Source organism: Hylobates moloch, unplaced genomic scaffold (assembly GCF_009828535.3).
Source record: "Hylobates moloch isolate HMO894 unplaced genomic scaffold, HMol_V3 SCAFFOLD_13, whole genome shotgun sequence".
Lineage (NCBI taxonomy): Eukaryota > Metazoa > Chordata > Mammalia > Primates > Hylobatidae > Hylobates > Hylobates moloch.
The window spans coordinates 42,070,572-42,096,918 of NW_026652288.1; the positions used below are offsets into that span (position 1 = coordinate 42,070,572).

The following is a 26,347-nucleotide window of genomic DNA, read 5'->3' on the forward strand; positions in this document are numbered from 1 at the left end:
CCACTGCTGGGTATATACTCAAAATAAAGGAAATCAGTATATTGAAGAGATATCTGCGCTCCTGTGTTTATTGTAGCACTTCCAAACAGCAGAGATTTGGAACCAACTTTAATATCCACCAATAGATGATTGGATAAACAAAATGTGGCACATATACACAATGGAATACTATTCAGCCATAAAAAAATAATGAGATTCAGTTTTTTGCAATAACGTGGATGGAAATGGAGGTCATTATGTTAATAATGAAATCAGTCAGGCACAGAAAGACAGACTTCACATGTCCTAACTCACTTGTGGGTGCTAAAAATCAAAACAATTAACTGAGAGAGAGAGAGTGTAGAAGGATGGTTACCAGAGGCTGGGAAGGGTAGTGGGGATGGTAGTGGGGAAGTGGGGATGGTTAGCGGGAATGAAAAGTAGTTTAAAAAGAATGAATAAGACCTAATATTTGATGACACAACAGGGTGACTATTGTCAATAAAAATTTAATTGTACATTTGAAAATAACTAAAAGAATATAATTGGATTGATTGTAACACAAAGGATAAATACTTGAGGGGATGAATACCCCATTTTATACTATGCGATTATCACTTATTGTGTGCCTGTATAAAAGTATCATGTACCCCATAAGTATATTTACTATGTACCCAGAAATTAAAAAAAAAAACTACAAAAAAAACCCACCTTATACCAACAGATGATATCAGACATACAAAGATACAAAGATACCTATAACCCAAGTTACCCATATATGTATTTGGAATGAATAAAATTTTACTTCTCTTTAAATCACTCAAATAAATCAGTGGATTATAATCGCTCGAATAAACAAGTGAAGTTATGCTGAAGCCTTCACAAGGGAACTGTGGTCCACTTTTCCCATTATCTAACTCCATTGTCGGAAGAAAAACATAAGGGCTCAAGTTTCCACACGGACTGCTTAGACCCACAGCCTAGCTTCTCTCTCTAAGCTTCCTTTCTAGAAATCATCTTCCATGGCCTGTAATGAAAGAAAGATGGGGAGGATGACTGGTTTGTTTAAAAGGCTTTCCCAGATAATTGAGACAGCAATAGGAAGAAAATGTAATGCAAGTTGCTGAATTGAAATGTGGAACTGGCATAGCTATGATTTAAATGTGTTCCTCAACGTTTATGTTATCACGAGGGAGTGTGTTTCTTATAAAAGGACCCCACTTTTGTCTCTCTCCCAACCATCTGATTCCTTCTGCCCTGTTATGACACAGGAGGAAGGCCCTCACAGATGCCAGCCCCTTGATCTTGGACTTCCCAGTCTCTAGAACTGAGAAATACATTTTTGTTCATTATAAATTATCCAGTCTCTGGTATTTTGTCATAGCAACACAAAATGGACTAAATAGGGACATAGTAAAAGAATGCCTTGACTTTCAAATCTTTAATGTTTAGTTTCTGCATCTTGGGATACAGAATGTATTCAGAATTTTAAAAACCACAAAAACAAGAAAGATAGTGAGAATATCACAAGAGGTTGGACATTAACTCTATGGAAAAAATAAATCTCAAAATGAGTGATTTGTGTGTGTGTTCTTGTGGAGATCTGATTATAAACGCTATTTCTGGCCAAAATTATAAGTATCCATTTTTGTTTACATAATTAAGGTGTATTGTATCTACTTTCTTTTTCTTCTTCTTTCTTGGTGTACTTAGAGGCTAGAAACAAGCTGTCAAATGGTCTTTGACACATGGGCCTCTCAGTAAAAATGATAGCCATACTACATTAAAACTCCACTATGTGCTAGACGCACTGTAGGTACTTTATGCTATTTTAGAATATATCAATGGATTAAACACATCTGAATTATTCTACAAATCTTGAGTGCCTAATAATGATGAGCTTCATCTGCTGCAAAAGCACAGTAATAGATGTGCTCTGGCACATAAGATCACAAATGCTAGGAAATTTCTTCAGACTTCTCGCCCTACTCCATTTTACAACAAGCCAAATTAGCTTTTTAAAAAAAAAAAAACTAAGTTGATTTTAACAGTTTTGATTTACAACCTTCGGTAATTTCTAAAAATATTTTTTCTATTGTTTTCATGAATAATAGAGACAATAAAACATTTACTAGAAAATTTACTAGGAAAGAAAAATTGGTGGATGTAATAGTCATTTTCAGGTACCACGTTTCAGAAACCACTGATGGGTAGTGTTCATTTAAAAACCACAATATTGGCCAGGTGCATTGGCTCAGGCCTGTAATCCCAACACTTTGGGAGGCCCAGGCAGGTAAATCACCTGAGGTCAAGAGTTCAAGACCAGTCTGGCCAACATGGTGAAACCCCATCTCTACTAAAAATACAAAAATTACCCAGGGGTGGTGCCAGGCACCTGTTATCCCAGCTACTCAGGAGGCTGAGTCAGGAGAGTCACTTGAACCCAGGAGGTGGAATTTGCAGTAAGCCAAGATTGTACCAGTGCACTCCAGCCTGAGTGACAGAGCGAGACTCTGTCTCAATAAAAACAAACAAAAACAAAAACAAAATTTATAAAAATTGATTCGGAATTACAAATTGATAATTCAGGAACAGATATTTCCCACCTATTTATTTGTGCTTTAATAGGAAGGCCAAAGGCATTCATTATAGGTATTCAAAAAAAAATAATATTCAAATTTTGGACACAGTTTTATTGCTCAAATATATCAAATTGAGCGCTTTTCAACATAGAGAAACACCTAACTTGTATGCTGAGGACATTTATATTAAATCTCCTGGACACCAAAAGTAGGATGCTATGGATATCAGGCTAGGTTTATGAACCTTTTACCTCTATTTTTTATTTTTATTTTGGAAGCACTACTAAAATTCCTCCAATTTGGCCTTTCAATGAGACACTTACTACTGCCTTTCTCTCTTTGCCATAGCAATTTATTTACTCATTTATTCATTCAAACTTTATTTAACTCATATAACGTATGAAAAGTATTGTAGATTCAAAGAGAAAAATAAAGAGACCCTGTTTTCAATTATCACACATTGCAGGAATGAGATAATTATAACACAATGTGATTGCTATAATTACGGATAGAGTTATATAAAAGTGCTCGGGGAATACAGATAAAGAAACTCTTCACTGATGAAAGGACGTGGAGGATATGAAAATAATCGGATTCTGCCACTGGATGTGCAGAGAAGGACAACAGGAAGGGCTTGCAGCATTTCAGGCAAAGGAAAATGGCATGTTCAAATATAGAGGTAGAGGGCAAGAACATCCGCTTCTGAGAATGGCAAGTATGTAACTGGCAAGGCTGAAGCACAGAGTTGCTAGGTTGGAGGAAAGGGGAACATGAGATTCAAAAAGCAACCAGGGGACGGACTATGAAGGCTCATGTTAAAGCTTTTAACCAATTGGCCAGTTGAAGAGTTTAAAACTGGAAAAGAGGTAAGATCACCAGGTGCTCTATTCTGAAAGCTCCTTTTAGCTATTATGTGGAAGATAGCTCCACCTGAATCCCAGCAAGAGTCTGCCATAGAAGTGTGAGAAAATGAAGATCTGAGCAAAATTAGTAGCTGTGAAACAGACTGGAGGAGACAGACTTGGAAGGTACTTGGAAGGCACAATCAACCAAACTTGATGACAGACTGGAAACAGGAATATGAGCAAGGGCTAGGAGTAGATGATGTCTCCTACATGTCTAGGTTGGACAAGTGGATACTCACGTCATTAGCTGAGACTATAGTCTCAGGAGGAAAAGGAGAAGCATCGTGGAAAGATAATGAGTTCTATTTATGATGTGTTGAATTTGAGGTGCCTGTGGGATATACAAGTGGAGAATTTGGAGCCAGATTAAAACTCCAGGCATTGAAAGATTATATCTAGTGCCCTAGTGTCAGCAATTATACTAAAAACAATAATAAACCACACAATAAAGGAAGATGTAGGGACCCACCTGGAACCCCAGAGTTGGTAAAAGATTATTTTAAGATGAAGACACTTGAGATTCAGCAGATGCAGAAAGGAGCCTTTCCAAAGCTTCCCTTATCTGAGTAAAAGCAGGGAACTTCTGGGAAATGAGGCTAATGATGGGGTTCAGGACATGCTGTTCCAAAATATGGCAATTTGGTATTTGAGAAGACAACAGAAGCAGAAAGGTCACTCTCGGATCTTCTCTTAGCTTTCTTTTCAGAAGCAGGTCACAAAAGAACTGACCTTCCCCTGAAGTAGGTTTTTGACCCTCATTCTAGAGGTGATCTCCCTATATGCAGAGGAAAGCAATGTCCTTATCTCTGAGGACACAAGGATACAGAGAAAAATCAGAAGAAACAGGCTTTGCTAAGTTTCCCCCAGTTTATTATCATTAGACCATACCTCTTTTGTCCAGCCATTTAAAATTATTTATATATAATAAAACTTAATATATAAGTTTATATTTTATATGTTTTATTATATATGTTTTTAATATATAAGTTTATATATGTAAGTTTTTAATATATATTATATATAAATACATTCTAGTAATATATTTTTAATATAATACAATTATATTAAATAAGATTTTATGCTGTTCTTTTGTCAATCTGTCTTTTGTTTATAGGGGTCTCAGCCATGAACCTAGCAAGGGGTGAGGAAGAAAATTCTCTTCTCCCCTCCACTACAATAAATCCCCTATAGGGAAGAAAACATGCCTTTTTTCATCCATCATTATGTTCGTGACTGAGATCCCTATAACACAAGACATCAAAAAGAGAAAAGCATAAAAATTTACTTTAAATTTTGAATAACATAGAAGCCTTCATAAGGAAATAAAGGCAAGAAGAAATGCGTGAACCTGTGTACTTTTTAGGCTAGGTTTGATGAAGAAGTGGATATTCATGGGGAGCTATGAGGGGATAAAAAGGTATGATCTAATGGTAAGAAACTGGAAGAAACATAGCAAGTCATTTGTTCAGATTCTTCTCTGTGTCCCTGTCTCCAGAGATAAGGACGTCCTTTTCCTCCAGGTATAGAGAGGGTACCTCTAGAATGAGGGTCTCATGATCTGCTTCCAGGGAAGGTCAGAGAATCCTTCCTAGGTTTTATGACCTGTTTCTGGGAAGAAGTGCAGGAGGAAAATAAGTGAGACTTTCCTGCTTCTGCTGTTTTCTCAAATATCAAGATGCCATATTTTGGAGTAGCATGTCTTAAACCTCATCACCCGTCTCAGGTGCGGTTTCATGGCCATGAAGAAGACAGAAAGACCACTCACACCTGCATAAGTATTATCACAAACTTTCTTATCTTTCTTTGTTCTCCTGAAAACCCATTTGTCTTTCCTAAACAAACCAATTTGTCCTTCCCATAGATGTCTTTCTCCCCCATTCCTTTCCCCTACTAAGTTAGGTATATAAGCCCCAAATTCTAACCACACTTTTCAGTTACTCATCACGGAACACTCCCACATGTGAGAACATTGCCCGCATAAATAAGCTCTTTTCTCTTACTAATGTCTTTTTTCAGTTTAATTTGCAGGCTCCCATTGAAATAACAAAAGTTGGTAGAGGAAAAAGTTTTTTCTCCCCTACAAAGGCCAAGAACATTTTGGTTTTCCTAATAGTGACCACTTTGTTACTTTTAAAATACATTACCAAACATGTAGTTTAAAATATACGTATATATATAAAGTTTATATACATATTTATATTATAATGTGAATTGATAGAAATATATATTTATTTATTTTTTTTTCTGCCCCTGCTTGGCAGGTGACAGAACATGGGCATAGACAGACTGGTTGTTGGTAATCCAGTCCTGGGAGATGATCAGGAGGCAGTACTCAATCCTACTTTCTTCTCTACAGCTTCCCATATGCTAAAGAATTTACATATCTGCCCACAGCAAATGTACTCAGGCTTCTACACTAACATAAGCCCACGGAAATGAAACAGAAAGGGACAGTTCATATGTTTCTGAATAGATCCAGTTGAATAGTCTCATTCAATCTGAGGCTGTTGAACAACAACTGTTGTTGTTCTACATACATTTAAAGTCAGAGCACATGTGTCACTGGTTATTTTTCTTACTTGACATATTCCCCGCATTTCCATGTCTGCCTGTCCTTTAGATAAATAGTACAAGTTTCCGATGTGCCAGTATTTCTCAAATGGTTTACATCAGAATCACCTGGAGGACTTTTAAGCTAGATTGTTGGGTCCCATCCCAGGGATTCTGAATCAACAGGTTTGCGATGGGGTGAGATAGTTTACTTTCCCAACGAGTTTACTAACAAGTTTGCCAGGTTGCCCCAGTTTATTACCATTAGACCATACCTTTTTGTCCAATCATTTAAAACAAATTTTTATATAATAAGTTTTATTTGTATATAATAAATTTTATTATATAAAAATAAGTTTTAATATATTATATAAAAAGTTTTAATAAATACATAATATATTATTTAATGTGATAAAACTAATATTAAATGAAATTTTATGCTGTTCTCTTGTCAATCTGTCTTTTGTTATCTTGCTGGTGGCTGTCATGTGATATGCCTATTTTCCACAGTCAAAGCAATTACAAGAGAATTGTTACAATTACACAGTTATGTCAAGAGATTTTTTTTTAATTCACTAGGGTAGAGATAAGGAAAATGTATTAAAATAGGATATTTTAATTATAAATGCATGACTGGGGAGGGGGTATTGTTTTTGAATAAAATATGAGGTTATTTGCCATGACACTCCACTGTGTTTTGGTTTTGGAAAGATAGACCTAAAAATATTTACAGGCAAGCATAAAAAGCCTCTCTAATTTGATTCAAAATACAGTTGATGACAAAAAGGACAAAGCAACTAATTCTGCATTTCAACATATTCTAGACAGCTGCCATATCTACTGGCATAGAGCAACACTGACCCTTTGAGAGAATAAAAAGCAATTTGAGTTTATAGTTCTTAGCTAAGAAGCTGTCTTCAGTTACTTGATTTCTGAACTTGTTCAAACCACATGCACTACTCTAAGCAAATGCTGATTTTTCTATTCAGTAAACAAGTTTCATTGGCTATTTTACTAAAGCCACTATTATCTGGAAAAAAATCATGATAGTAGTGATTTATCATGGCAGAAGAGCAGGGGAACAAATCATACTAAAAGAGAAGTTAATATGACAAGGCTTGGGAACAGGTTAGTAATATTCTAATCTTTTTTTAAAAGATACTTTCCAGTTGAACAGAATTTAGAATTTCTGTGCAACTTTAGCATGACCCAGACAGCTCCCAACTTAGAAACAAGTTGTAGCTAAAAACCTCACTGAAAAGTAATTGCTTTAGAATTTGAAACAATTTCCAAATGACAGGATTGTACTTAAAACAATCCATCTAAGGTTGCCAAGGGATTGTTTTAATTTCAGATTCACAGAGGCCTTTAAAAACAACCATAACTGAGGTTACCAGATCTTTGCTTGAAAAAGGTAGGGAAAAAATATTTTGTAGTGTAAACTTTCTATATGTTGTAATGTTAAAGAAAGTACCTAATAGGACTGCATTGCTTTGTTACTGCTGTGTTGTCTTGAGCAAGTCATTTATAAACCTCCCAACTCTCTTCAATGGTAAAGTGGTAGCGTTGTTTAAGAGCAATAAAAACAATGTTTACCTTGGTGTTGATAGAGCATTGGAAACAATGTAGGTAAATTCACTCATCACCCACGGTGCAGAGTGCTGTCATTGTGCTTATTACCTGTTTATTGATCATCTATTCTGTACCAAGAAGAATATTAGGAATTTACATGTTATTCCATTAATTATCAAGATAATCCAATGAGGTAGGCATTGTTATCCTGGTTGTTATAAGTAAAGAACAGAGAACAGAAAAGGCTTAAAATTTTAATACTAAAAATTGATCTCTAAGGAAAAACAGATTTAACTAGAGAAGAGTGATAATACCAGCCCAACATTAGTTATAACATATTTACAACTATTATCTCACTGATCCTTGCAGCTATTCTGTGAGATAAGGATAACTATTTTTTTTCTACAATTCGCACATCAGTTACAAAACAGTAGTTTCAGTATAGAACAATGTGGACAGTGTAGGACATTTCCAAATGTTTCTAAATTAGGTGTTTATAATCTAGGGAATGACTGCATTTCATGGATGTAAAATTTGCGAATACTCTATAACTCTGTGCTCAAGCATTTGGTATAAATTTCTTGGTTCATAAGAAACTGTCACTTACAAGTAAATGGTTTTGTTTACTGAAGAGAAATACATGTATCCCCCGACCCCCAATAAATCAGGAATTTCCAATCAGCACATTCCTGCATACGAAACTGGAATCCAAACTATCTCTGAAGCAAAACAAGTTAGTGTTAACTGTTAAAACTTCATATCCTGGTTATGATATATATATCAGGCTGTCAGTTTTGTGTGAAGGAAAGACCCACATGACTTGGTATCCATATTATTACCAATCTGGATATTGACTGAAGTTAGCTAAGCCTTATCAGATACCATAGGTTAAGAAAGTTGGCCGGGCGCAGTGACTCACACCTGTAATCCCAGCACTTTGGGAGGCTGAGGCGGGCGGATCACGAGGTCAGGAGATCGAGACCATCCTGGCTAACATGGTGAAACCCCGTGTCTACTAAAAATACAAAAAATTAGCCGGGCGTGGTGGCAGGCGCCTGTAGTCCCAGCTACTCGGGAGGCTGAGGCAGGAGAATGGCGTGAACCCGGGAGGCAGAGCTTGCAGTGAGTCGAGATTGCGCCACTGCACTGCAGCCTGGGTGACAGAGCGAGACTCCATCTCAAAAAAAAAAAAGAAAGAAAAGAAAGTTCTGCGTATAGACAACACAGATTTTAAGGGATTAAGTGAGAAAGATCTCAGAGAAGACGGAATAAAAACAACAGATTTGGTGATTCAAACAGAATAGTCTTTCTTCTCTGAATGGGATTTTTGTTTTTTTTTTGGTGAGTGAGTCTCGCTCTGTCACCCAGGCTGGAGTGCAGTGGCGCGATCTCGGCTCGCTGCAAGCTCCGCCTCCCGGGTTCACGCCATTCTCCTGCCTCAGCCTCTCCAAGTAGCTGGGACTACAGGCGCCCGCCACAACGCCCGGCTAATTTTTTTATACTTTTAGTAGAGACGGGGTTTCACTGTGGTCTCGATCTCCTGACCTCGTGATCCGCCCGCCTCGGCCTCCCAAAGTGCTGGGATTACAAGCGTGAGCCACCGCGCCTGGCCCTGAATGGGATTTTTAAAAAGCATTAATTGCCCACTGAACCCTGTTACTTGTTAAGGATTAGGCAAAGTGCTGGAAACACAAAGATGAATAAGAATATTCTTTCCCTGCAGGATTTCACTGTCTAATGGGAAGATATATGTAAAGTACCAATTAGAATACAAGGAAACTAGCACTATAACGGAGGTGTGAGTCTCCAGCTGTGGGAGGGATGAGTCCTGGAAAGGCATCATTCGTCTTTCTTCTGGACTGATTTCCAAAGGAGCATTTGCTCCCTACTTAAACCCAAAATCTCTCTGGTGTGTGTTTGTATTTTAATGTTTTGTTCCTGTATACCTTTTACCCAGCTTTCCTAATGTTAACGTCAAAACTAAGAAAATAGCATTGGTACTACATTGCAGTTGTTGCAGCTCCATTGTCTTCAATCTGTGACAGTTCCTTAGTCTTTTTTGCCTTTCCGGACCTTGACACTTCTGACCATATCTGGTATCTGGTCAGGTACTTTCTAGAACATCTTCAGTTTGGGTGTGATCCATATTTTCCCATGAGCATACTGAGGTATAGGATTTGGGGGAAGAAGACCCATGTCAGGGGGTACTTAATGACTAGGGATGTCACCCTTGGCCATTGCATTAAGGTGATTTCTGCCAAGTTTTTTCACTGTAATTTATTGTTTCATCTTTCATAATTAATAAACATTTTGAGAGGATACCTGATGTTTTGACTGAAGAAATTATCGAGAGCTGCTGCTTCCCTTTGTTTTTTTCGAGACGGAGTCTCACTCTGTTGCCTAGGTTGGAGTGCAGTGGTGCGATCTCAGCTCACTGCAAGCTCCGCCCCCCGGGTTCAAGTGATTCCCCTGCCTTAGCCTCCTGAGTAGCTGGGATTACAGGGGCCCGCCACCACACCTGGCTAATTTTTTTGTATTTTTAGTATTATAGAGGGGGTTTCATCATGTTGGTTAGGCTGGTCGAACTCCTGACCTCAAATGATCCGCCCACCTCGGCCTCCCAAAGTGCTGGGATTACAGGCGTGAGCCACCGCACCTGGCCACGGCCACCCTCCCCTCCCCCAGCCCCCAGCTCCCTTTTTTTTTTTTTTTGAGACGGAGTCTTGCTGTGTCACCCAGGCGGGAGTGCAGTGGCGCAATCTCGGCTCACTGCAAGCTTCGTCCCCGGGGTTCACGCCATTCTTCTGCCTCAGCCTCCCAAGTAGCTGGGACTACAGGTGCCGGCCACCACACCCGGCTAATTGTATTTTTAGCAGAGATGGGGTTTCACCGTGTTAGCCAGGATGGTCTCGATCTCCTGGCCTCGTGATCTACCCGCCTCGGCCTCCCAAAGTGCTGGATTACAGGCGTGAGCCACCGCACCCGGCCCACTTTTTTTAAGTCTTACTAATGGCATGGTGTTATTTAATATTCAAAACTATAGTATTATAGACCTAGAAATGAGATTATGTTGATATACAGAGCACCTAAATATAAGGTCTATGTATCTATCTCCTAAATGAATAAGTCTTCAAACCCACATTTTCCAAGAGAAAAAAAAACGCAAGAGAAAATGAAGGGTATCTATTGATGTCTAACAAACACATTGAGGGGCTCTCAGTACCTGATCAATGCCCCATTTGAATTTAGTAACACAGATACTCTCAGAACCTATGAGTACAAACGGTGTGAAAAGCATATAATTTTAGGGGTCCCTCTAAGAGGGATGACCACCCCCATTTTAATCAGAAATTTCATTTCCATCTTTTACTATAGAAATATTTGAAAGAGAACAGGTATAGAATTTCTGTTTTTCTACCGTTTGCAGGGCAAAGTTTGCTAGCAAAGCTAATGACGTACCAACACTTTCTCATTACAGGTAATAATTAGGTTATGGAAAAATAGTAGAATAACTTCTTACGGAACACTAGTTCACAAATCTTGCTAATGTTACCAAATATAATCTTGCTAAATATTTGATTTGAGAAAAATTTTAGAAGCCTACCAAAAATACTAACAGTAGTTATCCCCTGGGGAATTCTTTTGGAGTCTTTTACGTTTTTATTTACAGTTCTGTATATTTGAATTTTATATATTATTTACCATGAACTGTTACCATGTTTAAATTGAAAATAAATCAGACAAGAAAAATTTCAAATTCCTATTTTACTAAAGCTTTCCCATAAAGTGAAATGAATGGAAGACCATATTAAATGCAACTAAAATGGTCGGGCGCAGGTGGCTCACGCCTCTAATCCCTGCACTTTGGAAGGCCGAGGCAGACGGATCATGAGGTCAACAGTTCGAGACCAGTCTGGCCAACATGGCGAAACCCCATCTCTACTAAAAATACAAAAAATTAGCTGGGCGTGGTGGTGGACGCCTATAATCCCAGCTACTTGGGAGGCTGAGGCAGGAGAATCGCTTGAACATGGCGAAACCCCATCTCTACTAAAAACACAAAAAATTAGCTGGGCGTGGTGGTAGACACCTATAATCCCAGCTACTTGGGAGGCTGAGGCAGGAGAATCGCTTGAACTGGGAGGCGGAGGTTGCAGTAAGCCCAGATCACGCCACTGCACTCCAGCCTGGGTGATAAGAGCGAAACTCCATTTCAAAAAAAAAATCAACAAAAAAAATATTTACTTACTGGAATATCTGAGAGACAATGATAAAGGTAGTTGTTCTACAACAAAAGTTTTCTTAAGACGTTTCTAAGCTTATATTAGACTCAATGGATACCAGAGAATGTGGAATGTTCGATGTTTCACCACCACCCACATAATCAGAGATTTCCCATTCAGGAGTTTGCAGTTTAACCAAGCAAAGGTTAAGAAGACATATCTTGCATCATTTAAAATCCTGCACAAAATAAGAAGAAAAGGAGCTAAGATAAAATTACATTTATGTTTTGTAAAAAGTGATTTAAAAACTTCATTGATAGGAGTGGTATTTCACTGAAAGTTTAAAATACTGCCATCTTTTACATAATTATTTGGTACCTAGTAAATTAGAATATCTATAAATGAAAAAGTCAAAGGGGGAAATGTCTTTTAAAAAGAATATTATAGATACTGAAGACATCTGTGAGGCTTATCCAGGCCTCACCTAACAGCAAGAACTCCTTGACTCACAATTCGTCTTCAAAAAATTGGCTTCTCCTTCAACACCTGGGCCACTCTCCTACCCAAACACTGAGAAGAACAAGGGCCTGTATTCCCTGTTGAACTCAGGGCAAGCTGTTTGGTGCATAACTGCATAAGTAACACCAAATTCTGGCAAATTAAACAGGTAAATATGAACAGGATACATGTTCTATTGCAAAGTTTCCCCTCCCTCCAAAAAGCCAATATTTAAGAAATGTTAGCCTTGATGAAGTATTCAGTTTTTAAGATGTGTTTTCTAACATACGATCACCGAAAATGTTTGATCATTATAAGTATTTATTCATTTTTACTTTAGCATTCGAGTTGCTATGTTCTACTTAAGCTTCTTTCGTTTTATAAGTGCCCTTAGATAATTTTGCAACAATGTTCTGAATTCAAAATTCAAATACGACTGCATTTAAGTGTCTAGATAGTAAACAAGGTAAGCTTTGAAAAGATACTTTTGTTGTTACGTTGGAGGAAAATGCTTGTATAAATTTATTTAACAATTAAGTACTAATAGTCCCTGTTTCTTTTTCTTTTAGGCTAGTCAAGTGAAGCAGCGGGAGTGGAGAAGGAACAAAGAAATCTGTAACTGGTTGTGATCAATTAATTGTAAATACTACTGCCCTCAGACCAGCCTCTGATTTCTTAAGAGATCTTTTTTCTTGTATACTAAGCTTATTCTGGGTTCGAAATAAGGTTTGCTCCATAGATAATGATGCATATAGTTGTAATAAAAAGAAAAGTAAATCGACAAATACCTAGGGAAAAACTTTTAATAATTCTCATGCAATCCGTATAGGCTTGTTTATTTTTAAGCCCTGGAAAGTCTTCTACACCCAGTGACTGCTGCTTTCCACCGCAGGACTTAGAAGCGTCCCACACTGATTGCACCTGTCTCCCCTTTCTCCTCCTGCTCCCAAAGTTTCCTTTCTGGAGGGTGAAGGCAGCATTCCTCAGGAGTGGGTTCTTCAATGCTTTTCCCGGCTGCCCAGCTCCACGTGACAGCCGCTAACACCTGTACCGCCTCCAGCTCACAGCGCCCCCATCCTCTCCGCCAGGTACCGACTCAGCCGGTCTCCCCCTCCCCCAGGAGGTCACGATCCCGGTGCGAGTCTCGCTTGGGCCGGCAGGGGAGGGGCTGAGCAACGGCCACCGCAGCAGCCTGAGCCCTTGCAGCCTGATTATCACATGACTCGGCGGCGGTAGCCGTGGCAGCAGCCGCGGCGGCTCGGCGAGCTCGCCGGGTGGGCTCAGTTCAGCGCACGCCGGAGCCGAGCGCAGGGGGCGGGGAAAAGACCTGCTGCAACTGCAGCCGCCTGGGCGCTCCTAGAGCGCGCGGTGACTCCCCCGGCTGGCCCGCTCCATGCCGCTCCGTTGCGGAAGTGTAGCGGGGGGAGGCGGCGGCAGCCGCGGCACGGAGCACGAGAGGCCGGGGCTCGGCCCCCTGCCGCACTAGGCTCTGGGAGCCGCGCGCGGCGCGTCCCAGTGGCCCAGCTCCCAGTGCGTCCGGCGCCCACCGCAGCCTGCATGCCCCGCGCTGCGCCTTACCCGGCCCCCGCCGCCTCCTGCTCGCACCGCTGCAGCCGGGCGCCGGAGTAATATGCTCACTCGAGTGAAATCTGCCGTGGCCAATTTCATGGGCGGCATCATGGCTGGCAGCTCAGGCTCCGAGCACGGCGGCGGCGGCTGCGGAGGCTCGGACCTGCCCCTGCGTTTCCCCTACGGGCGGCCAGAGTTCCTGGGGCTGTCTCAGGACGAGGTGGAGTGCAGCGCCGACCACATCGCCCGCCCCATCCTCATCCTCAAGGAGACTCGGCGGCTGCCCTGGGCCACTGGCTACGCAGAGTGAGTGCAGCGACACCGGCGGCGCCCCTGCTCTCCTCGCGGCCCTTCCCCGCACGGTTCCAGCCCTCTTCTCTCCCTGCTTCTCGGCCTCAGGGCTCTCCACTAGCTGCCGGCGTCCAGGCCTCGGCGGGGAGCTCTTTACTTACACTGGCCATTTCCCTCTTCTCCCCACTCCTTCTTCCCCCAACCCAAGGACGCGGCGTCTCCAGCCCCGGTATGGGTGGTGGAGGGGTGGGTGGCAGCGCTGGACCGTGGGAAAGCTGAGACAGGTCTATGAATCTGGGGTCTCTGTCACTTGGGAAAAAAAAAAACGGGCAGAAAAGCTCTGAAGTTTGAAACACATAAGGAAAATCTGCTATCTGTACCCCCACCCTCCCAAAATATAGTTGACGCCCCCGCGTGATGAAGAGTTTGTGGGGTGGAGGCTTGGAGGAGATGTCACTGCGCCTGGGAGCTTGTGTCCGATTCCGGGAGGTGGCCGTGTCCGAGTGCGTGGTTGTACATTTCCGAAGGTCTCAGTTTCTCTCACTTTCAGCCCGCGAGTTCCTTCGCTTCTCCTTTAGCAGGTAGTAAAACGCTGCGCGTTCGGTAAATGCCAGTACTATTTCCCTCAGCCCTTGGGGAGGGGGAAACTTATTCCAACTGTCTCGTACAACATTTGGGTAATCCGCTTTGGTGATTAAGCTTGCGTTTGACTGATCAGCTATTTCAGGAACCGACTGAGTTAGGTTGACGACCTAGAGTGGAATAGGGAAAGGAGAGGTGGAGGATTTTATTGCCCTTCCCCCAGCTCAATGGCCACTTTTCCATTGACTATTAATAACCATCTTATGAATGGTAAGATAAGTAACGTTTTCCCTTCTATCTACTACCTCAGTTGTACGAAACGGGAAAACTAGGAGACATTTAGAATAGAATTCGGGGTTATTAATGAACCAGGGTGTGCAAAAGTGCACGCAAAACCTGGTGGCTGGCACACCTGCGCCTTTTCCTTTAACCCCATCGCCTCGGTAATTTTGGCCCTCCCCTATCGGTGCACGGCCTCGCTGGTTGATTGGTTCGTCCGGTAACCAATCAGCTCTTCCAACGCCTGGGTGCCTTGATGCTGACCCTGTTCTGGTGGCCCGGATACCCCGGGGCAGGCTTGGTTCCCGACCCCGAGGGTTCCGATGGGAGAGACTGCTTGGAATCTGCTCTGCTTATTATCTCTAATTCTCCTTTCCTTCTCCCATCATCCTATAAACGCGTTTCTCCATGGGCTGAAATGGAAAACGTGTATAAATGGGGCTAGACGATTGGAGTGTGAAAGTGAGGAGGCAGAAATGCGCTTGATGGGAGCTCAGACAGTAAAAATTAACACATCATAAAAGATGCGCACGGAAGAGAACGTTGTGGGTGGTGAAGGTACAAAATAGCATTGTAACTTCCAAGAGAAAGCCAAAGCAAAAATAAACACCTGTGTAAGGAAAGACCTAAAGGAGAAAAAAGTGCCTGCCAAACATACCAAACACTGTTTCTTGACTGAAATAAAAACGTTATTTAAAAGCCCATTTGGGCCGGGCGCGGTGGTTCACGCCTGTAATCCCAGCACTTTTGGGAGGCCGAGGCGGACGGATCACGTGAGGTAAGGAGTTCGAGACCAGCCTGAATAACATGGAGAAACCCTGTCTCTACTAAAACTACAAAAATTAGCCGGGCGTGGTGGCGCATGCCTGTAATCCCAGCTACTCAGGAGGCTGAGGCGGGAGAATCGCTTGAACCCGGGAGGCAGAGATGGCAGTGAGCCGAGATCGCGCCATTGCACTCCAGCCTGGGCAACAAGAGCGAAACTCCGTCTCAAAAAAAAAAAAAAAAGGCCCATTTGGACCCTTTACGAGACAGCAACTTGGAGGCATACCCCGTCGTATAATTGTGTAGATGGGGGTCCTTGTGCCTGCCAAACGCCTGAGACCTGTCCCCACTCCAGTGAGTTTCCCAGGGCGGGGGCGCCTGTCAAGGCCAGAAGGAAAAGCAGGCAATAGTGAGAAAGTTATGAGAGGTAGGAAAGAAGATACTGAAACACTGAAGGTGGAAGCCGTTTGGACACAGTAAAAGGAAAGCCTCAGATAAGCATGAGGGAAAGGAAAGAACGAATTTCAGAGTGTTTGCATGCCTATGGCAGGCACAGGATGCAATAAGACACGCATGAGAGAGTGCTTAGAGGGCTCCCCCCATCCTCTCTGGGCCTCCATTTCCTCATCCCTAAAAAGTTAAATTTTTTTCCTAGAATAAAACATGAGAGATATTCAACTTGAAGGCTAGGAAGGCCACTGTAAAATGTTACAAATTTTAAAGTTAGTGGCAAAAATAATATATGTGTGATAATCCAAGCAAAGACCTATTTAAAAAAAAAAAAAAAAAGTCAGCCCCTCTTCCCCAGCCCTTGCCTATTCCCTAGGAGTAATGAGGATTCAATGTTTGGATGATATTTTGCTTTCAGACTTCTTTAGATGCCCTCATAAATACATATCATGCGTTTCTTTTTTCTTTTCAAAATAGACTCATACTAAGCATATTAGTCTGTAGCATTTTCACAAAACACTATGTCATTGACAGTGTTCATAAGTAAACACAAATTACCTCATTCTTCTTAAATATATACTATTGGTAATAGCTAACATAGTTAATACTTACTCTTTAGTGCCTATACTGTTTTATATCATCTGATTTTCACAAAAGCCCAATAGGTAGGCACTCTCATTTCCATATTATAGTTGAGAATACAGAGGCACCGAGTGATTAAGCAACTTGCCCAGGGTCAAGACTGTGTGTGAACCCAGGCGGTCTGACTCCAGAGCTCACAACACCAAACTTGTTCTCTACAGTAGATTAAATTATGATGTATTCATCTGTACCCAGGAATAGCCACTAAAGTCTTGGCCATCTCTCTCTTCTCACCTTTATCCCTGTCAGATGTTATACTATACCACTTCCTTACATCTTGAACTGTTAGTTTATCTTCCTGCAAAAATGCATCCTGAATGATCAAAATGGCTGAAATAGGGAAGGAAAGAGAAAGACAAGTAGGGACTGTGGCTGTGATCAGAAGCTGGCACCAGTAATGCTGCCCTTTCCTACAGGATTTACTGGGAGAAGAAAATTCTCTTCTCTTTGTTCTAGAAGGTACCTGAGAGGGGTTGAATAGGTAGGAAGATTGCTCAAATTGTGGTGATAAGAACTGCGCTAAGGAGCTAATGCCTGAATCAGAAGTGATCTGTTTACCTCTCTAGAAAGTGAGTCAAGTTCCAAGCCTTCCTTGGGAGGAAAAATTGACATCTTTTGGTCAATGAGTTAATGTTGATGACTGACCCTTTGAGATGGTAGAAAAAATGAAGGAGAAGTGGTCTAATCTTTTGCCACTTACTGTTAATCCCTTTCAAGAAGAGAGACTCTATAGGCTATAGAACTAGAGAATTAGCCGTAAGCAATCCCTGCTAGACTTGAGGTTGCAGAAACTGAAGATGCTCGTTCGTTTCAGTATTCATTGGCATTGTCCTAGATGGAATTTTCCAGCTCTTGAAAAGCTTCCTATTACAGCTGAAAAGTTTAGCCACTTGGCTAAGGGGTATTTGCAAGGTTGTAAAACTCTGTAAAGCATTGTAGTTATAGATAACATCCACTAAGCTGAAATCTTTCTAAAAACATGCATTAGCAAGTTTTAAGTTTGGCTTTGAAATCAGTGACTGAGCCTGTTTGGTCTGCTCATTTGGTAAAGCCCTTGGGGAGCAACAGTCTGACCCAGAGACCATGGGGCAGCTACTTCCTTTCTCTTAAATACCACCCAAGTGGAGGTTGGTTCATTTTTGTAATGGGTTAGGAGCCCATTTTGGCTTTTCTTTTTTTACTTGTTTGCCCAATTTTTATCCTGTTGATGTACAGTTGGTCTTAGAGATGCCAGCAGGCCTGGAATTTGTGCCTGAAACTACAGCCGTAGGGAATGCCAAAGAATGAGCTGTGGTTTTGAGCAACAATATTGTGTATGTTAACGCATCATAGTCAGGTTTTTATCAGTGATACATTTGTTTACTTGTACAGAAAGAATACATTAAGTATAGCTAATTTTACTTAGGTTATAGCTATAACTATAAAATTATTTTTTCCTGTTTCTTATAAACGTACCCCTGGACATAAGTACAAACAAAAAGCTACTTTGAGAGTGTCTGTTAAATGTATATCATACAAGTGTATGTCTCACAGAGTTGAAAATTATGAAATTTTTGATGAAATAACCTTATTTAAATCCAGCCAATAGCCTACAGGTATTTGGATTTGTTTTGGACTCTGCAGGCTGTCTGTCTCCTCGGTCATTGGCACTAATTGCTTATTACCAATAAATGGCATTAGTTGGCTGGGTGGTGGTGAAGACACAAAAACCACTATTTCTTTCTTGCCCCAAAGCTCGGAAATCCCCTGGCCTTTCTTTTTCTCTTCTAACCTTTCCTGGCATACCTGCCCCTCTTACTGATTGATACCTCTTTGCAGAACTCCTGCTTGGAAACTTCCTGTTTGACTTTTGCAACTGAAGAAACTTGAGGTTCTCTACTCTTGTGTAAGGATAAAAAGAAGTGGCTGAGGGTATTTGCAGATGAGTTAGAAGTCCAGAGTAGCCTGAGCTTATTTCAGCTACCTTTCTGGTGCCTTGCAAAAGGTATTAATTTTCTATTTTAAAGCAGACAGCTAAGCGTTCCTTCATATTTCAGATATAACCTTATAAAGAAATCATCCCCCTTAGGTGGAGCTCCTGGGGATGTCTCTTTTCTTAGGAAAATGCATCAGCTTCTTTCAAGAACTGGTGATGCTTCAGGCAAAGGGTTTAACCATGCAGTGGGGTGTTTACTATATGTTTCAGTCCCAGTTTAGGTAGACATCCACATCTCTGCTATGACCCTACTATACGGTGCTTTTAATTAAGGTTACAGCAGTACTAGTTGAAAATGTAAAACTGCATACTGGAATTGTTTTCTAAAAATACATTAATGTTCAAGAGTTATTTTAAATTCTCAACATTTGGTAGAAATAAACTCTGGTGCCTTTATAGTTCTGTGATTTGCCTAATTTAAAGGGAGGATTAATTAGCTTGCTCCCTTGAATTTATGCTATCATTTTTCAGGAAATAATCATTCATCTGCTTCCATTATTTCTCTCAATTGATGAAATGATTGCACTCCTACTATGTGTCCAGAATTGGTCCCATGCTGGGTTCATAATATAATAAGACATAGTCATTATCCTCAAGAAAATGTTATAGCATAATCTTCCCCCTTTTGTGCTTCCTTTGAAATTAAATTAAAATGAAATGGACTATTAAGGTTCAAAGGGACCAGCACCAGGAGTTTTGTTTTGATTTTAATGTCTTCATGCTTCCAGGTAATTTTGAATCTCAGTATTTGGAGCCTTTAAGTCACATTAGGGAAGCAAACTTGTTTTTTCCAACCAGCTTGTGATTAGCTTTGTACCTGAAGGCCCAAGACCTTACCTGCTGTTAAGAGAAAAAAAAATTATGCTGACACTTGTTACAATGCTAAGGAAGACTTTACTCAAGTCTGTTGCAATATAGGAAAACAACCCAGCTCAATACCGCATTGACAGCTGGTACTTGTAGGCAAAGAGCAGAGTGTGAGGGGTCAGTGGAATGGAAAGTTACTCAGTGGGGACGTTAAACCAAACTAAACTGACCTAGCAGGATTCTTGCTGAAAGCAGACCAAAGACTTATAACATCAAAGGTGGGGAATGAGGAACTTCAGCAGATCAAGTTTGGGGGATTCTTGCTAACCTGACTTCACAGGACTCTTGCTTAAGGGACAGGACTGGGGACGTTGTGGCCGAGTAGAGAAGAGAGGCCTGACTAAAGTTTGGTAGAGGAGAAAATCTTTGTCATCCTTGCAGATGGGGGAGAAGGGGAAGAGAGTAGGTGGGACTACAGTTGTTTAACTATGATTTTCATTCTGATTTATCTGCATTACTTCTGTGACCTTCCATAATTGACTGTGTTTCCTGCTGACCATGTAAGGAGAGCAGATGCCCTTAATTATGGTGCAAAAGAAGCAGGATTGAACCTAATTATACAACGTAATGTTCTGGCAAAGAGTTGAGGAGGCTGTCCCATGTTGATTTTTCAGATAAGTGGTTTTCACTAGCTTTCCAGTTTGGTACTACAGTAGATATTTGCAAATTATTAGCTTAAGAACGGTATAGCATTTGATTTGTTTGGCCCATCTCCCATATACCATATAGTGATGGGATCATCCATATTTATACTTTATTAGAGGCATTAAAAATTGCTAAATCCAATAGTCATTTGTTGAGCTAGTCCTGTGTGTAGGTTCTGTACTAAGCACTTTACGTGTAAGGATTTAATGAGATGAATGCAACGTAGGTAAGTAATTTGTTCAAAGTAACAAAGCTTTTTAAGTGGCAGATCTTGGATTCATATCCAGTTCTGTGGAACTCCTACCTTTCGTGGTTTTTCACTGTGTCTAATGAAATACTTAAAACATTTTTAACCATGAGATACTCATTATAGGAAATTCAGATAATATAGACTAGTAAAAGGTATGAAGAACAGTGTGAAAAATGTTTGTTAATTCATTAGCCACTGTTAATATTTTAGATTAGGTCTCTCAGATTTTTTATAGAGGTTTTTTTTTAAAAAAATAAAAGCTGATCATATGTTTACATGTCTCCTTCACTTAAGAATATATAATGGACCCCTCTCCAACATATGTTATTTTCTTTTTTCTATTTCTTTTTTTCTTTCTTTTTTTTTTTGTGACGGAGTTTCACTCTTGTTGCCCAGGCTGGAGTGCAGTGGTGCGATCTCGGCTCACTGCAACCTCCGCCTCCCGGGTTCAAGTGATTCTCCTGCCTCAGCCTCCCGAGAAGCTGGGATTACAGGTGTCCACCACCACACCCAGGTAATTTTTTTTTTTTTTTTTTTTGTAGAGATGGGGTTTCATCATGTTAGCCACACTGGTCTCAAACTCCTGACCTCAGGTGATCCACCTGCCTCAGCCTCCCAAAGTGCAGGGACGACAGGCGTGAGCCACTGCCCCCGGCCTCCAACATATATTCTTACATGTCGACTGCCTAATATTCCACTGAAGGGCTTCCCATCATGAATCTCCCATTGAACATTCAGATTTACTTTTAGGCTTTTAGTGATTATCTTCATATGTTTTTTTCAGCTCATCCAGTTGTTTCCTTATGATTAATTCTAGATATGGAAAGCTTGGTTAGAAGCTATGCACATTTACAACTGTGATACATATGAGATTGGTTGTATCAATTCACACTGCAGCCAGCAGTGTCTACCACTTTAGTATTAAGCCTTTAATATTTGTCAATGATCTGATAGATGAAATATACTTCATTGTAATCTGTTTGATTATTGAAGAAAATGAATAAACAGATGTATATACTTATATGTCATAGATATTTATTAGCCATTTAAATATCTTTTTTTTTTTTTTTTTAAACGGAGTCTTGCTCTGTCCCGCAGGCTGGAGTTGTATGGCATGATCTTGGCTCACTGCCACCTCCGCCTCCCGGGTTCAAGCAATTCTCCTGCCTCTGCCTCCTGAGTAGCTGGGATTACAGGCATGCGCCACCATGCCCAGCTAATTTTGTATTTTTAGCAGAGATGGGGTTTCTCCATGTTGGTCAGGCTGGTCTCAACATCCCGACCTCAGGTGATCTGCCCGCCTCGGCCTCCCAAAGTGCTGGGATTACAGGAGTGAGCCACTGCACCCGACCCATTTAGAGATCTTTTTACGATTCTCCTGTTTATATTCATTTTTCTGTTGAGATAATGTTTCATATTTATAAGAGCTCTTTATATTTTAAGGCTGTTCACCCTTGGCCTATTATGTTATAATATTTTTTCTAACATATTCATTTTTTAACTTCATTTTTTTTCTTTGCAATGCAAAATTTAATATTTGAGTGGTCATACCTAATCTCCTCTATGGCTTCTATTTCATATCAGGCTTAGAGCATATAAAGTACTGGAATAACCGTCCTACTCCTTTTAGCTACTTATTGTCCTTGGTTGCAACTCATAGAAATGCCTTTGAGCTAACTTTGGGGTGGGGAGGGAGGGAGGAAATGGTGATTAGATGCCAACTGTCTTATAGAACCCAAGTATAGGAATAACTTGGATTTTACAAGGGACTGGAACCCTGAACTAGAAAGCTATCCAGCAACAAAGTGGCCATTCTTTCAGTCTTTCTCCAGGGCACAGGTGACTTCTCCATGCCACCAACAAGCAACCAGACCACATCAACTGTGGCCTCAATTCCAATTTTGAATGTTTGGGAGAGAGACTCCATTTGGTTCAGTTTGTCTCAGATGTCCACCTTTGACATAAGGGATCATGGCTGTCAGGACCCACCCCTGAGAATGGGCAGTTCTTTAAAAAGGAGGTGGTGGTAGTTAGGGCTGGGCAGATAGTTCAGAAGATTCTACTACTGTAGATAACTCAGTCAACAAATATTTGAGTACCTTATTTGTTTCAGGCACATATTAGATGAAATGACTAAATAGACAAATGTGTCAACAGGCAAACAGTGTTTGCGTCTGAGTGTGCCTGCTGCCCTGCCTTGCAGCCCTTGGGGAGCTGTCTAGGCTAGGAATTCAAAACTGCCCCAAAAATGCCATAGAAGGGATAAAGACTCAGGCCAGCTTTGGAACTAAATATGGCTTGGAGGTTTGTACCAATAAATGAGTAGTACATGTTAATATAAGATGATGTAGCTCTTCAGCCACAGGGGTATAAACCTGGCTAGCATGACACACCAGAGCTCTGCTCATTGTTATTTGTTTGTTTGTTCGTTTGTTTGTTTTTTGAGATAGTCTAGCTATGTCGCCCAGGTTGGAGGGCAGTGGCACAATCTTGGCTCTCTACAACACCTGCCTCCCCACTTCCAGCAATTCTCATGCCTCAGCCTCCCGAGTAGCTATGACTACAGGCATGTGCCACCACGCCTGGCTATTTTTTTTTTTTTTTTTTTTTTGAGGTGGAGTCTCGCTCTTTCACCCAGGCTAGACTGCAGTGGCGCTATCTCAGGTCACTGCAAGCCCCGCCTCCCGGGTTCATGCCATTCTCCTGCCTCAGCCTCCCGAGTAGCTGGGACTACAGGCAATTTTTGTTTTTTAGAGATGGGGTTTCACCATTTGCCAGGATGGTCTCGATCTCTGACCCCTCCCAAAGTGCTGGGATTACAGGCATGAGCCACTGTGCCCGGCCACTAATTTTTGCGTTTTTAGTAGGGATGAGTTTCTTCATGTTGCCCAGGCTGGCCCTGAACTCCTGGCCTCAAGTGATCCACCCACCTTGGCTTCCCAAAATGCTGGGATTGCAGGCGTGAGTCACTTCACCCCACCTACTCGCTGTTATTTTTATTTCTTTTCCTCATCTCATTTGTCTAGGCAGGTAGGGTAATGACAGACATATTTGATGAATGGATGTTTATTTTATAAAACAAAAGTTCAACTTCTATAGTTTCCCCTTTTTAATTAGTCTAAGATATTTACCTTTTTCCCTTTATTAGACATGGTTTTAATTTGATATTCATCTATGTATATTATTTTTGTAGTTTAAATGCAGGTTTATTGAGTGCATTTCCTTTTTTTGAGACAGAGTTGAATCTTGCTCTGTCGCTCAGGCTGGAGTGCAGTGGTGTGATTCAGGTTCAGTGCAGCCTCTGCCTCCTGGGTTCAAGCAATTCCTGTGCCTCTGCCTCCCTAGTAGCTGCGACCACAGGCATGCGCCACCACACCTGGCTAATGTTTTGTATTTTTGGTAAAGATGGGTTTTTGCCATGTTGGCTAGGCCGGTCTCGAACTCCTGGGCTCAAGCGATCCCCCTGCCTTTGCCTCCCGAAACGCTGGGAGTGCAGGCATGAGCCACCACACCCGGCTAATTGCATTTCTTGAATCAGTTGAAATCTCACGTTTTGTAGTCTGCTACTTGTATTGTTATCAAATGTCATCTCGGGTTTCCCTGAATATTAGCTTACAAAGAAAATGTATTCTGTTTTTTCAGAATATTCTACATAAAATTCTGTGCCGGCCATTTGGCTATGAGAAAAGCTTAGAAAAAATAAGACCAGTGGATGATAGTCTCAAGTGTAGTAAATTTGCATCTCCTTATGCACTTGTATTATGTCACTGTTTACCTATGTTTGTGCAAGCATGGTTGAAGGACTAACATCAAAATTCAGAAACTGATTTCTGTAAGAAATTTACTCTAAATTCTGAGCTGACAGAGATTATGTTCAGAAGACCAATGGCAGCACTGAAAAGTCAGCCATGTGGGTGATTCTTACAAGGGGCTTCCATCCCTGTATGTGTAACCTGGGATTTGTTCCTTGGATAGGCGTCCCACCTATGATTAAGTGAGTCACCTTTTTAACCCTTTGAGTTGGTGAACTGCCTACAGTTGTCGAGCTGGCTACTGCCCACTTAATCCCACTCTGGGCCTCAGTTTCTTCTTACAAAATGGGGTCATTGAACTGCATTGGTAGTTCTCAGAATTTTTATTTTATTCTGTAACCTTTTATCATTTCAAAAATACTGAGAAGACTGACATGAGGTTATTAACTTTTTATTTTGCCAAGTGTGGACATAATCAAATCTGTCATCTACCATCGCCAGTCTTTCACGAAATAAAGGATTTTTAAAACCAGAAGCATAGAGGCATATAACCTCGGCAAAATAACAGTTTTTAAATCAAATACTTTTGGTTTTATGAAAATAGTTTCTATTTTTCTAAATTTTCATGGACTCATAAAACCACGTATTTTACCTGCCCTAGAGGATTGCCAATGCCCTTTCCATTCTAAACTCTGTGAGTTCCTGGGGTTAGGCCAGGAACCAAGTGTCTTGCCCTCAGGGCTGAGGTTTTTCACAGCGGGACCTGCTGCCTCCTTTATTGTGATTATAACTCGGAGTTATTTTCTCCCCCAGCATTTTACTATGAAAATTTTCGGCTGGGCACGGTGGCTCACGCCTGTAATCCCAGCAGTTTGGGAGGCCAAGATGGGCGAATCACCTGAGGTCAGGAGCTCAAGACCAGCCTGGTCAATGTGGTGGAACCTCCTCACTACTTAAAATACAAAAATTAGCCGGACTTGGTGGCGCACACCTGTAATCCCAGCTACTCGGGAGGCTGAGGCGGGAGAATTGCTTGAACTCGGGAGGCAGAGGTTGCAGTGAGCCGAGATCGCACCATTGCACTCCAGCCTAGGGGACGAGAGTGAGACTTCGTCTTGTTAAAGAAAAAACAAAAAAAGAGAAAAAGAAAATTTTCAAACCTGCAGAAAAGTTGAAACCATTGTAGACTTAACACCCATATGCCTGCCATCTAGATTCTATAATTCCCATTTTGTTAGATTTGCTTTATCATTTATCTGCCTGTGTACACATTTCTCTGTCCATCTATCAGTCCATTCTTGAGTTATTTCTAAGCGTGTTTTTCCTTTAGTGCAGTGGCCTTAATTTATGCTTTTAAGTTCTTTTCCATAGAAAATAAAAAAATAAGTTTGAGTGACTTTGACATCCTCAGTTGAGAAAAACAGCAGCAATTGGGTCCTTATGCATGGAAGGGGCCACCTCAGACTTCAGTTTTATAACATTGGCCCCTGCAAATGCTCACTCAGTTGATAAGCTTCCCATAACTTAGCATCCACATAGTTGAGCTTCACATGGGGTCAAATTTAAAAGTATCTCTTTGCTATGCTCCCATTTAATTAAATTAGGAAATCTGCCTAAAACTTGAATCACTCCTCTTTTCAGCTGGAGGCCAGGCAGGAATGCCCCCTGAAGAGTACTCTTCAATAAAGACTTCAGAATGTGTTACCTGAAAAGTGCTCATGATGAATCAAGACATCACTGTGTTTTCCATACTTCTGAAGTAGAGACTGTCCACTAGACAGCTTAGGGAAAGCAGAGTACCCGCTCAGCTGCTCTTTTTCTGGTGTGGGCAGATCAGCTGGGTCCTCTGAAACATGAATCCATAGTGCTTCCTTTATTATACTATTTCTGACTCAGTTTTCTCTAAATGGCTGTAAAATTTAACTGCCTAGCTGTATTTTCTTTCTGTGGACTTTATGCCCTCATATTTAG

At 41.1% G+C, this 26,347-nt stretch overlaps 1 protein-coding gene across 3 annotated transcripts in view; it reads left to right on the plus strand.

Annotated features, from left to right (window-relative positions):
- Positions 1-13,424: 13,424 nt before the first annotated feature.
- The window catches only part of PPM1H (protein phosphatase, Mg2+/Mn2+ dependent 1H), a 290,772-nt gene continuing 277,849 nt past the window's right edge, over positions 13,425-26,347 (plus strand). Inside the window, exon 1 of one of the 3 annotated variants that reach the window (XM_058426862.1) lies at positions 13,425-14,184. In XM_058426862.1, the coding sequence (XP_058282845.1) occupies positions 13,940-14,184 (245 nt within the window). In that variant the 5' untranslated portion in view covers positions 13,425-13,939. Of the gene's footprint in view, positions 14,185-14,304; positions 14,751-26,347 lie in introns of those variants that run through there. The other 2 variants (XM_032173171.2, XM_032173172.2) reach the window with 2 other exon arrangements.